At 42.2% G+C, this 15,967-nt stretch overlaps 2 protein-coding genes across 9 annotated transcripts; one reads left to right on the forward strand and one right to left on the reverse strand.

The window, feature by feature from the left end:
• Window positions 1-375: 375 nt before the first annotated feature.
• On the reverse strand, window positions 376-9,898 carry rbm17 (RNA binding motif protein 17). 3 transcript variants are annotated; one of them, XM_035426091.1, is made up of 13 exons: window positions 9,631-9,898; window positions 8,394-8,561; window positions 7,932-8,048; window positions 7,318-7,484; window positions 6,918-7,027; window positions 6,595-6,651; window positions 6,001-6,145; window positions 5,253-5,404; window positions 4,118-4,183; window positions 3,369-3,445; window positions 2,954-3,052; window positions 2,575-2,647; window positions 376-947 (listed from the first exon to the last, which is right to left on the reverse strand). In XM_035426091.1, the coding sequence occupies exons 2-13, from the start codon at window positions 8,514-8,516 to the stop codon at window positions 844-846; spliced, it is 1,290 nt and encodes a 429-aa protein (XP_035281982.1). In that variant the 5' UTR covers window positions 8,517-8,561; window positions 9,631-9,898; the 3' UTR covers window positions 376-843. The 3 variants fall into 3 exon arrangements, with proteins under 3 accessions (XP_035281982.1, XP_035281983.1, XP_035281984.1); XM_035426092.1 differs by lacking the exon at window positions 4,118-4,183; XM_035426093.1 differs by lacking the exons at window positions 8,394-8,561; window positions 9,631-9,898 and having other exon boundaries at window positions 7,318-7,468.
• Window positions 9,899-10,332: 434 nt separating this feature from the next.
• il15ra (interleukin 15 receptor subunit alpha) lies at window positions 10,333-15,477 on the forward strand. 6 transcript variants are annotated; one of them, XR_004766159.1, is made up of 7 exons: window positions 10,352-10,518; window positions 11,738-11,953; window positions 12,399-12,435; window positions 12,626-12,655; window positions 13,947-14,003; window positions 14,101-14,176; window positions 14,479-15,477. XR_004766159.1 is itself a non-coding variant. In XM_035426094.1 (6 exons), the coding sequence occupies exons 1-6, from the start codon at window positions 10,425-10,427 to the stop codon at window positions 14,591-14,593; spliced, it is 588 nt and encodes a 195-aa protein (XP_035281985.1). In that variant the 5' UTR covers window positions 10,333-10,424; the 3' UTR covers window positions 14,594-15,477. The 6 variants fall into 6 exon arrangements, 1 of the variants encoding a protein (XP_035281985.1); XM_035426094.1 differs by lacking the exon at window positions 12,399-12,435 and having other exon boundaries at window positions 10,333-10,518; XR_004766157.1 differs by having other exon boundaries at window positions 10,334-10,518; window positions 12,626-14,003.
• Window positions 15,478-15,967: the final 490 nt, after the last annotated feature.

Genomic DNA, 15,967 nt, shown 5'->3' on the forward strand with positions numbered 1-15,967 from the left:
CCCAATATTACTGGTCCCATTCAGAATTAACCCCCCTCCTGAGACTTCTGCCGTAATACCCTCAATACTACATGCTTGCGTAACCATCGTTACGACGCTGCCTGGAGACGCTCCCATTGTATTCTCACTGCCACTGACCCATTAGCCTGTCCTCTGTGTATTTTAAGATTGCCCTTATTCTCCTGGGTTGGTCCTCATTATATCAGATGTATGGAATACAGGTTGTGTTATGTAGTCTGCAAAAAAAAAAAAAAAAAACTTTGCCGACTTTCCAAAAACTATGATCAACTGTCATTTAGCCAAGTAAGCAAAGAAGTCAGAAAAATGTATAGTACAAAAATCTCTGAAGATAACAAAGTAAACAGTAGCAATATGTTAAAAAAGTAAACCAACATTATTTATTGTTAGAGTTACATGTACATGCTAAGGTCTTAAAACAATAGTGCAAATAATGCATCATAGACAAACAGTTCAGTATTCACAAAATTTTATACAGGGGAAGACAGGCAAACTGTGGAATGTTCAATTCAAGTGTTATGGCATGCAACCACAAACTGAAATTGCCGTTTAAAAAAAAAAAACTGACTATGTTATTCTCAAATGACTGTACAACACACTCAGTGCAAATTCCAAGAACAGCGCATCCTCTCCCCAAATCACAAACTGTCATTTTGACCAGAAGACATAACAAATACATGTTGATAGTGATGTTCGTGTACAGCTGAGCGTCGACTGCTGATCTTCTCGGTCTAGAAATACATCAGAGGCCGACGGAATTGTCTCCGTGCTCCCGAAACTCCCCGGCCCAATGAGGCGTGATCACGCTGCTGACCCGTGCCTCCCTCACACCTGTTCCCCCAAGTCCAACACCCGGAACCTGTCCAGGTTATAGAAGCAGGCCTTCACCACCCGTCCTCCGAAGTATCTTCCATTTAAGTCCACGACAGCTGCAACGAGAAACAGAGCAGACCGTTTTAAATTATTGCACATAACCTACAATTTTGAAATCCGGCCAGTACAAATGTTGTTCATCAACCAAAAAAAAACAAAAAAAAACAAATCAGATATTCTTGGAAAAATGCAGAAGTTCCTCATTAAATAGAAAACAAAAATGACGTAAGCAAGTTATGCGCTTGAAATATGACGTCAACACCCCTTACGGTTCATTCGCAGGGCATCCGTAAATCTACAGAGGAAGCAAACGGCTCCCGCCTAAGCAGCTGCTTGCCTTAATACAGTAAGCATGTCACTGAGCAAAGAGATACATCATCATCATCATCATCATCATCATCAATCAATTTATACCACCTGCAAAAAATCACGGGGTGAGAAGGTTATGGACGGGGTACGAAACCAGAAACCGCATTCCAAGGAATAAAGAATATCAATTCTGAAAAAAAATGGGTGTATTTGAACTTTGTGCTGTAAATTACAGTACAGAACTACTTCCGTTCCCTGTGCATTTGTATCTCAAATTTGTGTTCTGCTTTGTCACTACATTTGCCTCTGGTTTTGTGCTGCTACAGGGCGGTAGGTTGGATGAGAACAGCCGAGCGCGCATCACTTCCCGCCCAGAGAAGTAGTCAAGTGATTGCGCTGTCTACCAAAAAGCCGGCTGGGTGACGTCCGCGCGCCCGGCAGCGAGCTCTCTCAGCGGACCGCCGAAACCCCCGCGGACCGCCACCTGCGCGCGCGGCAACAGTCCCGGCCCGCTCTCGTTGTCGGCGCCTGTCCGAGCGTCCCCCAGACGCCATTCTGACGGAACAACCTCGATTCTAATTTCAGCGCTCGCGCTGAGACACAACACCGCTCTGTTCGCGGCGGGCGGCTTCACAATGAAACCATCTCACTCTGCTGCGATTAGCCAGGCATTAAGTAATGTACCTGGAGCGAGACAGCTGGTTAACTCAGCTTTTTAGCTGCTTCCAAAAGCTGGGTCGCTGGTTTCCAGCATCTCCCAAAAGGCTCTTGGACCTCTCTTTCTAAATGCATCCTTGAATACAGCCGTAAAAAAAATAAAAAATAAGAATCAGACATAGGACTTTTTTGTCCTTGACACAACCCTCTTCAAAATCTGTCCCAGAGGGATATAGCATAAGAGAGGGAAACTGGGTGGGTGAGGGATTCTCAGGTGAGAAGACTGGTGATGTAACACCTGTGGGAACACGGCGCACCTGGTTATCCACTGCCTGACCTGGGACCATTCTACTCGACAGCATAACAGCAAATCGAGGCCAGCAATTTAAAAAATAAAAAACCGAAAATCATCAACGAGAGTACACGTTTTAACAGTGCTGTAGGCTCTTGTAGAACAGGTTAACGTCCACAATAAACCTGTACTGGTGTGACCCTGCTCAGGTTTATGAACACTGTTACAAATTATGATGGAGATACCAAGGTAGAAGTAACCACTGCAAGGATGGCTAAGATCTTGAAAGGTCTTGAAAGTGCTCTCAAACCCAAGAAAGCAATTTATTTTCCCCCTCACTTCAGAGAGTGAAAAGTCAGGGTCAGAGAGATTTTTTTTATTTTTATTGCTTGGCATTTGCCGTGACCGTTAGAGGTCCTACTTACCTTTTATGGCCGACTCCACCCTCTCAAACTCCAGGAATATCCTGACAGCCTCTTCGTCTATGACACCGGAGATCTGTGGGGGTCAGCGAAGAGACACAATTCTGTCCATCATCCAAGCTTCACAAGAAAATAGGGGGTCGCTCTCGGAACTGTGAATACTTTATCTGGCGCTTCTTCGACTCGCTACAGCAGAATGTAAATGCAGAATGAGCCCTTAAACTTCCCAACACCAATGCCAATATTTGGACACACGCTAGCTTACTGGCCTCTGGACTGATGCACAACCGGTTTTGCAGATCTCATTTCAAGAAACACAATCCTTTACAGTAGCACAGTAGAGCAGGCACTCCGCAATACAATACTGCAGTGGTGTTCTCACCTCAAAAATCACACACTTGATCACTTTTCCATATTTCTCACACTCCTCTTTGGTCTCTGCCTCCAAGTCCTCATCCACCTCTCCTCTCCCCACCATGTTCTAAAAAAATGACATGGCATGACCTGGAATTTAACGACATTAAAGAGGCAAGTGGCAAGTTTAAGAGGAAAAATAAAATGTGCAAAGGCATTACCTCTTTACAAATAAAGTTTGCACATTTAACAGTATTAAACTTTGTAAACACTAAAATCGGTCACTGAGGACCTCGAGTTTGGCACAGGGCTAAAGATTTACACATGTAAACGTGGTATGATTTGCATATAGCTTTACAAATTAAAAAAGAGAAAAACTTCACAAAGGGGGTAAATTTATCAGGGTTTCCAAAGTTTCCCGAACGGCTCAAAGTCCCTCTCACCCGCAGTAGCACCACTTTGGTGGGGCATTTGAGGATCTCGGTCAGCGGATTGGCGTCCGACTTCTTCGTAGCGTCCGCTAGCGGGGAAAAAAAAAAAACGAGGAGAGACGCGGTCCGTTTTTACAGTGGGACATACGGACATGCGATACGCAGCAGCGCAGTTAATGTCCTTTACTCTTGGGAAGGTTCAACCACCGTAGTGGACGGCTGCATGGCCGCTGCAGGCAAATCAAGCGTCTGATTGACAGCAGGAGCTACCGCTGCAGGATGAGGCAGGTGACACCCTCCCTGTCTGAGTGACGCGGCGGCTAATCCTGCAGTGGCCTGTGGGACTCCCGTCCACGATTGTGCCGAGGAGATGTCCTTAGTTGTGGTTTAGTGTGGTTACAGTTATTTAGGATGCACTACCTTGGAGCCAGATAGGCCCTGGCGTTTAGTAATGATTCCTTCTTTCATTGAAAATCACAAAACTCTCGGAAACTATCAGAATAGGTATTCGAATTTTACAGTTTTATAGAATAGGATAAAAAATTTTCACCAGGCCAAAAATAAAACTAGTCTAGTTCCTAGTTCAAAATAAAATAATGACTATCATGACTATGTATCAAAATGCGTGTGTGCTTTACTGGTTTTCTTCTGCCAAAATTGATCATTTGGGCTCAACAAATGAGTCTATATGGTGAACAGAAATATCAACAGAACCACAAGGTACAGCAGACAAGGGAAACGTGAAGTATGAAGACTCGAACCTGTAGCCCCTGAGCTCCAGCTGGGCATTTCACCCGCAGGTGAAACGGTCTGGCTGGATCCCGTAGCTGAGGGACGAACACACAAACACACACGGAAGCCAGCGTCACCACGGTTACGCCACAGCAACATAGCACACATACACGTGCAACACACAGGAGGCAGTGGTAGCACAACCGAACCTCAGCAGCGACAACCAGGATCAACCACAGACACGGCGCAGCGGCAGATTCTGAAGGGTACACTTAGCACTGACGCTATCATGGGATGGCAAAGGCTCAGTTTCCACAGCAGCTACCAGGACAACCTGAAGCACAAACCTTCCTCAATGGCAAATTGGGGCAGGGCTTGTCTTCAGGAGGCATCACTGTCTACGGGAGCAGAATTGGGAGGGTAAAATCCACCTCTATTGTATTGGGGGAGACTAGACCTGACCTGTGGAAACTCGTGAGGAAATCTGCCCTAAAGCTGGAAACTGAGCTGATCACACAATGGCACACAAATCCTGAAAGTAAAGGCTGGAACAAGTCAAAACTCCGACCCAACATGTAACTGAAGACAAACCAAACCCTCAGAATATACAAAGGCGACTGAGAGGAACCAAATTGTTCTGGGTATTTATTATTTAGCAGGCGGGTCAAATGTATGAATCTCGTTCCAGCCTTAGACATTAAAATAACATTCATATGCCAATGAAAGATGCTCGAAAAATAATTTTCTATAGGCCCGGTGACAAATATTAAGAACTAGAAACAAACAAGACTTATTGTAGGCCATGGTTGTTGATTTGTTGACACATATGTCCTAACAAATGTGTGGTTTCTATTGCAAATAGGTTACTGACAGACAGGTTACTGCCCATGAGCAAGAGGTTTACAATTTATTTTCCTCTGGTTAATTTAAAGGTGGCCAAGACGTGTTTGTGTATGTGTGTGTACATTTATGTGAGAACATAAATATGGGTACACGTACATGTGCGTACTTGAAGGTAGGTGTACCAGCGGGAGTGCCTGTGTGCGTGTCTATGAGTAAAGGCACGCGCGCCCACCGGTACAAGCACACACACACACACAATTGCATGTGTGAATAGTACGGGTGTGTCTACGGAGGTGCGTGTGCGTGCGCGGGAGGCCGTACTCTTGTCGACGACGTCGCCCACGATGATCTTGCCGCCCCTCTTGCTGGTCTTCTCCACGGACAGCGCGGTGCTTAGGCCCTGCTCGTGCTTCCCCAGGCCCTGGCCTTCCCTAAACCCGTACTTCTGCATGATCTTGTGGGCCACTGTGCCACTGCGGGGGGGGAGAGGAAAACGCACTGCTGATCCACCGGTACAAAACATTGTAATCGTCTCACTTCACAATTGGCCTGCTCACTACTGGCCTGCTAACCACTAATATCACTGTACAGATTCAAGAGCGTTCCGTATTCTGTCACCATCCCTGCAGCAATTCAAAATGACCGTCATTAGTCTGCAAAGTGCCATTGACTTCTCCCTCTACCCGTATGAAACCAACTTCCTGTTTCCTGTACCTGGGCCAAAGTCAAAAACACTTCTTATGTTCTCATGAGAGATGCACCTTTGTCTAAGAAATTATGACGTTACCATTATTGTTTATTAATGATTAATACCATGGGCATCTCAATTCTACACAATCATTATACATCAAGGTTAAAACACATACAATCAAACCACCACTATTAGTAAAAGAGAAGTAAAAATCATTATACAGCGATCTCTTGATTAACGGTCACGTGTTTGATGCATTTTCAGTCATTGTTTCATCTGTGATTTAAAACAAGTGAAACCGGGTGGATATCAGTGTTGCACCCCCAATGTTTGTTGCCCAAAATGTGGAAATTTAAACAGTGGCACATTGAGACACACCCCATGTTGGCGAGGAAGGAGTTGGCGGGCCCAGGAGGGGATCTGGGGCGCTCCGAATCCTCGTACATGGGGGGTGGGATGGCAGCTTTCGACGAGGGGGCACGCGGCTGTCCCTCATCATCATACTGGTATGCTGCATTCAACACTGACAGGAAAAGGGTCAATACATTGATACATGGCGTATGGCATTCAGCTACCCTAAGAAAATACGCCTTATTTTCCCACATACGTAGCACAACAGCACTTCCTAGTGGTCAAACTCTCACACTGCAATTCCACTGAACTTTCAGGAAACTTGTGTGAAAGTTTGTACAACGTGCCAATTTGCTTTTTGCAAAATTGTGGTTGTCTGCACACGTGCAAAATTTGCCAATAATCCACAGAAAACTCCAAAATTTGTAAAATCAAACTGATATCATCAACTTGATGCTTGAGAAACGGTGAAAACAAGTGTGGAGTGAAGCTCAGAGGAATAGGCCATTTCAAATCATTCTAATATTATGGGCTGACTCCAGTTCTCCAAATCACAAGAGTGGAAGTAACACCAAACAGACGACACCTGCATTATCAGCCTGACTACAAATCTGCGCTTACGCTCTCTGTCCTTTTCCACCAGCGATGTGGGAGGGGCAATGGCAGCTCCGCCCAAAACTGAGAGCGAGAGAGAGAGAGGGAGAAACAGTCTTAGTCTCATAGCCAGCAATGTACCATTATAAAACACATCGTTTATCTGAATATCTCAACGTCCATTTTAGCATTCCCTCCTCATTGCATGCACACACTGAACAGGGAGCTATTTTAAAGAAATATATATTACAGTAATATAGCATAAACGGTCGGTGGACTCAAAAGACATCAACGCCACCATCAGCATCAGCTTCAGGCGTTGAGTTTTGGTCAGGTAAATTAGCGCTCACCCCTTTTCTTCCTCTCTTTCTCATAATCCTCCTCTTCGTCGGACTCCCCGTCGGCTGGAAAGTGGGAGAATCCACTGGGGGCTCCGCCCTCGTGACGCTCCTTCCGTTTCCTGGATGCAGAGAACACAGGTCACGCGTGTAAGAACAGGCCTCATGCGTGTGTGCTGTACGCACAGAACACTGGGAGGCAGTGTGGTATGATGCTCAGGGAACCGGGCTCGTAACCTAAAGGTCACAGGTTTGCTTCCTAGGTAGGACAGTGGTTGTTGTACACTTTTGCTGAATTACTTCAGTACATATCCAGCCATATAAATGGATGTAAAAATGTAAGAGTGTCTGCAATGTAATGTACTGTAACACTCTCGGGGGGGGGGGGGGGGGGGGGCGTGAAGACTCATACTTCTCTCTTTCCTCAATCTCCTTCTGTCTCTCCTGCTCTCGCTGTCTCTGCCTCTCTTCTCTGTGGCGTTTCACCACCTTCTCATAGTCATTGGGGAACATCGGGTCATACTCGTCCGCCAGGGGTATCAGTACATCCCCCGAAGAGAACCCTGTAGGAACCGGATCCTGAGAGTAACGGGCCAGGGACCAGTCACAGTCAGCTCAACTCGTTCCACAACAGACACATGCATCCAAATTTTAACTTTCTTAAAAGGAATCAACTCAAGAAAATGAAACGTGATCAACAACAATATCACGAGGTGTAACAACTACAGATAAACTGGCAGCTGCATGCTGACATGACATGTACATGCAACAGCCTCCCCTCAATTTGTTCAAACATGAAAAAAAACCACAGCAGTCTGCCTATTTACTGAGAAGACGCAACGTTGACGAGAAACCTTTCGGCCTAAATGCTGCTGCTTAGTCTTGAGAAATTGCTAAAACTGGCAATTTATTCAGTTAAAGGTAACACAGCGCTAGGTTCCTCCAGATGGCGTGGTACGCACGGCCCACAAGGCAATGGGAAAGAAAACAGAGGCTGATCTGAGAGACGTGGCTGACAGCCCTAACCTTGAGACCAGCAGCCACGTGCGGGGGCGTGTCCGAAATCTGTCTGTCCTCACCGGATCCGCCCCTCTTCAGGTCAATCACCGGGGCCAAGACTGTGGTCTGTTTCGAACGCTGAGTCTGGGGGAACACACATTTACACTTCTCAGAAACAAGAGCAAAAGAATGAAATTACAGATGCTAACAGGGTAAATATTGTTCAGACAATTAGAAAAAAGATGGTTCAGACAGTAACTCCCCTTTACAAAAATGTATTGAACCACAACAAACCCAGTGTTCAGATAATATCACACTCATGTTTTTCATCATGTATATTGTTTCACGTAGGCCTATATTTCGTACAATTTCAACGATTACTGATTAACAACACCATGGCGCCAGTCCTCTCAAATTCGCTGAGTTCACTTTAGCACGTGTCCCCCCGTCCAGAAGCCAAGTGCTTATATGTTACACAAGAAGAGATACCTTTGCCTGAGTGAGAGCAGCCTTCTTCACCTGCAGCTGGGACTGCAGGAGCTTGAAGTTTTTGGACCAGCCTTCAGTCTTGGTATCACTGGTCTCCACGCCCAAGTCATCATAAAGGGACATGATCACTGGAATTTATACTGGAAGTATATGATCACTGGAAGTTACCTAACAAAACACAAGATGCTATCTTAAGTTAGCAAGCCAATTTAATACATCTAGTTACTAGTTAACTAAAAACACAATGGCTAAATATCAGGTTTATTCTAGTCTAATGCCCAATATTTAATAATAAATGTAGCCTATATATTACTCAAAGATATAAATATCATATCTAGAGTAGCTTTATGTATAGGCTGAGAAATTTTCAACCATGTGAACACCTGAGCAGTCAAATTTCAATAGGTATCCTCCAGGTGTCGCTGTACGCATTCTGAATTCAACGATCGTTCAATTAGCAGACACTTAAATTGTTCAGTAAAAGACTGCAAAACATCCCATTAACGATAAGTATGGAATGGAGTGAAACATGGATGCACAAAAACGCCCAGACAGACGAGAAAGTAAAAAGAACACCCAACTGGTACATTCAATGCTCGTGATTTATTTTCCAACTTGACTTTAGACCACAGAATAAAAATTATAGCGGACCGGCTCTCAAAGACACAAAAACAATGAAATGACGCATCCTACGTTTTTAATTGACATTAGTCGACATTTTAATGCTGCAGCATTGCCTACTGCACTACACGTGATAGGTGTCAACGAAAGTAAACATTGTGCCGTTTTTCTACTGTGCCTGCTTAAATGGTCACAGAAATGTTAAGTAAGACAATTACTGCATTAAATAGAATTATTTATTTGACTGGTGCCTTGAAACAGAGGCTCCGTGTAGCTATCGATGCCCGGTGGTGGTTGAAACAAATGACATGGCAATCGCCCAGTAATTTTCTGTCATTTTCTAGCTGTATGTGTCCCAAGCCGTTTCATAATCAATGAAACAACACGTTATGCCACCTTTAAACTCAAACTTTAAACCACATTTGATAAAATACCGTGTTAATGCAGGCTATAAATATGTGCTAATTTATTATTAAAAAGATGGGGCATAGTGTACCTAACTGGCTTAATTACTACGCACTCATTGATAAGCAAGCTGGCGGGAAACATCAAACGTTTTTGTTCCATGAAGCAAATGTATTACTTAGGACAAAATACAGATTTCTGACTAACTCACCTGATTGAATACTTAAAACTGCAACAAACATTCATTTGCAATCGCATCTATTATTGCCGTAAGTATGCACAATACCAGACAACAGCATGATACGAGTATGATACACATCTATGGTGGTAAGATACCAGCACAATGGTGAACAAGAGGAGCTTTGGCTCATAAGCACGACATTATTTTCTCTGCTGCCATCGTGCGTTGGACATCCGGACCACTGGCGCAGAAAATGTAACAAGGTGATGGAGTATAGGCATACACAGAGCCGTAAAATAAATAAATTAGATAAAAGATCGATTTAAAAAATAGAATTGAAGCTGAATTGAATTAATCTTTTGTTTTAAAGGTTTCAGCTGAATCTGGAATTTGCATAGTAATTGCTGCTGCTTTTTATCGCGCAAAAGCACTCAAATTTTCTCATCCACCATGTAGCCTATGGCAGTGTTCAAATGATCGTTAAAACTCCATAACAAGCAAATAGTAAACATTGTGCCCCACAAACGATGCAGTGCCTCCACCTTCTAGAGCTAGAGCTAGACTAACGCAGGTGGACATAGGGTGCTAAAATAACCCCGTGACATGCTTAAATCTAATATTTTTAGCTAGCTACAGGCATTTTGTTAACGTTTCAGCCCTTGGTTGCATATTGTGGCGCCGATTGTTTACTCCTCCGATGGGCGTGGTTTTCAGAGTATGACGCTGTCTCTATAGTGAAAGAGAAAGTGAGTACCGGTGTAGCTCTTATGTTCCTTCTGACAGCGCGGTCTTAAGTTCTGTCTGACTGCCTCGAAACTACAGGAATGGACAGACTCAGACTGAGTAGTCGTGTATCCAGTTTAATTTGGCTCCTCCCTCTTTTAACGAACTTTAATAATGATATTGTGTCTGCGATCGGTAAGTAGGACATTCACCTTTAAAAAAAAGCCAGTTAACCTGTTCTTACATTCTTGGTATCGATACGTTGGAACACAATAGCTATGTTGATGATTTGCTCGAGTCTTGTTGCATGTTTGCATTTCGTTAAAACAAATTAAGCCGTCTTTACACAGAAATCAGACCCGGCTCTGCTCCACCTATTCCCCGGGTTTGATGCTCTGTGTAAAGACGGCTCTAGTTAACTTTATTATTCATGACAGGCTATATCGCTATAATGATAGGCCATATCGTTAATTCAGCCTGTATCGTGAGATATGAGTAATCATTTACGCCTTGGTTGCCCTTTTTCTGCCTGTGGCTGATGTATGAAAAATGTTTGCACGGTGAAGCGCTCATTGATCTAGCAGTTGAGTCAAATCAAATTAATTTGGACTTAATTTGGTTATTTATACACATGCAGTCGTTGTGCGTGTTAAGAGTGTTGTATTATCTATAGGTAATAAGTTTTTCGAAAAATCACAAGTAAGCTCTTATTGACATACTACTAGTGTTAAATTATGAGTGGGGATATACTTTTATACTGGAGTGCTGGCAAGCCGTTTTAGCTTTAATTCTAACTAGTGAGAGTGCAAATACTTGATATCAGAAATTCAATTGTAACTAGTTATAATGTGTATTTCTGATATCAGAAATTCGATTTTAACTAGCCTAGTTAAAATGCATATTATTGATATCGGAGATTCTATTTTAACTAGTCAGATTGAAAACGTTTTTCTTATTCATTTCAATGGGAGTTGGAATTTGACCTAGTTAAAATGCCAATTTCTGATATCATAAAATCAATTACTGATATTAACAATATAATTTCAACTAGTTAAAATACCTATTTCTGATATCAAGAATTCCAATTTTAACTAGTTAAAATACAATTCTCGATAACAAGAATTCCTATTTTATATAGTTAAAATGTAATTCTTGATATCAAAAATGAAAGGTCCCATTGAAATGAATGGGGAAAACGCTTGAATTATAACTAGTCACAATTGAATTTCTGATATCAAGAATTTGCATTCTAACTAGTTAGAATTGTATTTGCGATATCCTCTAGAAATGAATTCAAGCTAAAATGGCTTGCCATAGTGCTGCTCAATAGCTGTAGTAATTAATGTATGGCGAGGTTCAGGTTGAGGAAAGGAAATGGTTTCTGAAATGTGACATGGTTCCTCTCTTGCTACAGAAGGGTGCCCACTTCTCCCTCTCAAAAGCAAAACAAAGCCTTTCCAACCAATGCAGAGCTACCCACAGGGTTATATGTTCTTCTATGCCTGCATTGAGGGTTATGTGAGGAAAGCTGGGACTTCTTCCATGACTCGGTGTCTGAAAATATCTGGAAACCATGGAAGCAATCTGCAGTGGGATAATATCAGCGGGGACACTTCATTAGTATGCATACGTAAGCCATCCTTGCTCTCATAGGTATATATGCTGTGTTTGCCACATAGTTGTGGCATGTGTGTACAGGTGTTGTACACACATAGCTGCTTGTATTCACGTAGACAAACACATTTTATTTTGAAATGGTACTTGTAAAGTTGAAGCTGTAGTATTGCATGTGCGATTACTTCAGTCTGGTATCGTTAATGACTTGTGCAACATTTTCTGTGCACATAAACACTCCGATATATGCTGCACAGTAGCATACACTCTGGAGAAGCTGCACACACAAACACACACTCAGGCACTTCTCTGTGTGAATTGTGATTACTCAAGTGTGGCAGTTCCCAAACTGTGGCCTGTGTACTGTGACTGCCAGTAAAAGCCTCCTTGATAGGCCATAGGTGATGTTTCAAGTTTATGAGAACTGAATTTGTGATGTGTAATGAACTGGTTTTCTACAGTGTTGATACAACGTAACAATCCCATTGATGACTGAAAGTAAGTCTGCACTTATGCATTTCAAATGTGCAGTTTTTTTGTGCACTTATGTAAACATTTTTAGTTGGTCAACCAAGATTCTAATAATTGCTTCAGTGGTCCATGAAAGAAATTGTGAGGACTGGTCTATTGTAAGTTCATGGTGCTGATGGTATTGGTTGTGAGATTTTTTTCTGATATTCATATCTAGCTGATCCAAAGAGAAAGAAGACAGCTGAAGGTAAATTGCTTCATTGAAATCTTTATTAAATCTGATTCTTTGGCCTAAACATCACTCAATGGCCTTATATAACTCTGTCTCCATGATCCCCACATCGCACTGTCTAAGTATATATATGTCCTACACATCACACCGTCTCTGTATATGTGTTCTACACATAAGGCTCCTGTGGGGTTTAAAAGGGTGAATCACTGCCAGTCTCCCCTCACATGACACAATCACATGCAAAAACATTTAACAATCTGCTCAGCCAAGCACTATCATTTTTTATGGGTTTTTTCTCGGTGTGCCAACTTTTATTGCAAGCAGAAGTGTGTACCAAGTACAAACGTATATGTTATGAAGCTCAACCTCTTTTTCTCAGATGAGGTGTTATTCTGTCTAGCAAAGATTTGGTTGGTAAAGGGTATGCTATCACATTAAAATTTTTCAATGGAATTCCTCTTTAAAGCTTCTACAGAACTGTATGGTGAGTTTTTGATACTGTTATAATAATAGTTATATAATAAACTATTATGTAATAAACAATTAACTAATAACTATTTTATAGCCATGTTGGCAGAAAATGTTTATTAGTTAATAATAGTTTATGTAATAGTTATATAATAAACTATTACATAATAAACTATTATTAACTAATAACTACTTTATAGCCATGTTGGCAGAATACGTTTATAACAAAGTTTTCTTGCATTGTTTTTTTAAGAATTTTACAAAAATGAAATGTATATGATGTATTATATATCGGAAGAGGTTTTATAAATAATATCATTATTAAATAAAATAGAAAATACTGTGACAATGTAGTTTAAATAAGGTTTTCAAACAGGTAGTTAAATCAGTGGTGTTAAAACTCCGGCCCGGGGCCCGTCTGTGTATGCTGGTTTTTGTTCCAACCACCAATTGCAATCCCAGAATTTTATCAAGTTGTTAATTTTTCTTACTTATGTGCTTTTGATGTTTGGAGGGATTATTTACCCTCTTAGGCCATAGCATGTCAGAAATGCTAGTCACAGGGGCGATCAAATTAACAATGCCTCACATAGCAAACACCTTTGGCCACTGTTTTATTTTAATTTTACGGTCAATGTATCAAAGTGTGGTTTCGTTTTCTGTCCATTGGCCAATTAATACCAACCAATAAAGGACAAGGGATGTCAGAGCCTGCATGAGTACTGCATTAGACAGATTTGGCTTTGGGTTTGCAGAGTTGCACGATTATTTTATTTCATATTTGTCCTTCCTTGCATTGTAAATAGCTCATCTTTGCCATCTGTTTTAACTCTTGCAGGAAACAGCACACAAAAGACAGAGACAGATGCGATACATAACAACACCATACCCATTGGTAAGCTGAAGCAACATGATCGTGCTCAGCTGACTTAATTGCTAAGCAGAGAGAAGTGTTTCCAATGGCATGCCCTGCTTCTCTTGTGGTCTGTCAGGTTTGGGCAGCGGTGTCGGAGTGATCCTTCTCATCGCTGTAACAGTGGGAGGAGGCCTGATGCTACAAAGGCAATGGTAAGAAATGTTGCGGAGTGCAATGAGGTGGAAGCCATGAGATGCCGATGCAGGGCTGCAGCCAATGTCTGCACACCTTACCAAAGAAACTGTCCATTCGTTTTGGTCCTACAGCTACCATTGAAGTTATTGTATGGCTATTTTCTAAAATGTTTTTTTTTTTAATCATCCCATTGGCCATTCCTACACCTCTCAGTTTGGTGGCTGTTATCTTAAGATGAATGCCACCATATACATGGAATTGATGATTATTATTATTATTATTATCTCTTGCTCTCTCTTTCTCTCACACACACGCACAGCTTCAGTGGATGGAGGTCTAGAGATTTGCCAGTACCAGAAACGGAACACGTGCCTCTGCATCCCCCAGAAATACACCAGCCTCAGCAAGAACAAAACAGGTCTAGCAAGGTATGACCATGGAAGACAAAAAGAGACCCATTAAACCCTACCGAAGTCTACCATCAAAATACAACCGCAGGAGATAAATGGAATGGATTGATCCACTGTGGCAGATATTGAATAAAATGGAACACACTGCATTCATGACAGTTAGAGACTGGAGATAAAATGTTGGGAACTGTAGGAAAGCTTTAGAAATGATCAGAAACATGAAGAGAGTGGATTCATAGCACACATCAATGTGGAGGATGTACGTTTTTTTTTATACTGCACTTTATATTATGTCTTTGTTCTTACCTCAAACACGTTTTAAATTTGTAAATATGAATTTTATCCTGAATTCTCCAAGGTGAACGACAGGCACTGATAAAATCCATGGGGCCTGATTTACAAAACCTTTTAGCACATGCACTGATTGGCTATGGTATCTGTTCTGCACCAATCATTGGTTGTGTTATTGGTTTTGCACTTGCTCTTTTTTAAATCAGCCCCATGGTGTCTTGCACCTACTCTTTGTATGAGTGGCGTACAGGTGATTTGCCTCAGTGTCTGTGCTGGACGTCTTCCTTGGCTCTGGGCACCTGCCCGGAGCTCTAGCCCATGTTTGCTGAGCACCCCCCCCTGGCCCAGAGCTCCAGCCCTAGACCAGCTGGATCAGCTGGGCACCCCCACCTCCTGCCACTGTTGATTCAGCTGTAGCACCCCCTGTCTGACCCTGCCACCCATTGGTGTTCCTGCCCATCTCTCTATGTGACCGGAGTAGCCTTTGCTTGGACTTAATTAATACTAGATTGGCTGTTTATGTATTATAATTTATCTGTTTTCATGTAAGCCATATCCATAACAAACCGGTGCCTGCCCGCAGCAGATGGGTTCCCCCTCTGAGTCCGGTTCTGCTCAAGGTTTCTTCCTGTTATCAGTCAGGGAGTTTTTCCTTGCCACTGTTGCCCTAGGCTTACTTTTTGGGGGCCGGTTCTCTGTAAAGCTGCTTTGTGACAAAGCTCCTTTGTTAAAAGCGCTATACAAGTAAAAATAGATTGAAATTGATTGATTGATTGATTGGTTGATTGATTGATTGATTGATTGACAGACAAGACTGGTCTGAATGTAAAGTAGGACGGAGTGTAGCACAGTGGGTAAGGAACTGGGCTTGTAACCGAAAGGTTGCAGGTTCGATTCCCGGGTAGGACACTGCCGTTGTAGTAAGGTACTTAACCGAAATTGTTTCAGTATATATCGAGCTGTATAAATGGATACAATGTAAAAATGTATAAATGGATACAATGTAAAAATGCTATATAAAAGTTGTGTAAGTCGCTCTGCTAAATGCCTGTAATGTAAAATGAGCTTTTAAAAGATAATTGATAACTTTTTTCAATAAATGAAATT

Source organism: Anguilla anguilla, chromosome 7 (assembly GCF_013347855.1).
Source record: "Anguilla anguilla isolate fAngAng1 chromosome 7, fAngAng1.pri, whole genome shotgun sequence".
Classification (NCBI taxonomy): domain Eukaryota; kingdom Metazoa; phylum Chordata; class Actinopteri; order Anguilliformes; family Anguillidae; genus Anguilla; species Anguilla anguilla.

Bases quoted from the DNA above. Each gene is read 5' to 3' on its own strand.
- rbm17 (XM_035426091.1), bottom strand. From the start codon at position 8,516: ATGTCCCTTTATGATGACTTGGGCGTGGAGACCAGTGATACCAAGACT. The intron at 3,446-4,117 runs GTTCGAGTCTTC...TTTCCCCGCTAG, and splicing joins CTGGAGCTCAGGGGCTACAG to CGGACGCTACGAAGAAGTCG. The intron at 2,648-2,953 runs GTGAGAACACCA...TGACCCCCACAG, and splicing joins TCAAGTGTGTGATTTTTGAG to ATCTCCGGTGTCATAGACGA.
- il15ra (XM_035426094.1), top strand. From the start codon at position 10,425: ATGGACAGACTCAGACTGAGTAGTCGTGTATCCAGTTTAATTTGGCTC. The intron at 12,656-13,946 runs GTAAATTGCTTC...TAACTCTTGCAG, and splicing joins GAGAAAGAAGACAGCTGAAG to GAAACAGCACACAAAAGACA. The intron at 14,004-14,100 runs GTAAGCTGAAGC...GTGGTCTGTCAG, and splicing joins TAACAACACCATACCCATTG to GTTTGGGCAGCGGTGTCGGA.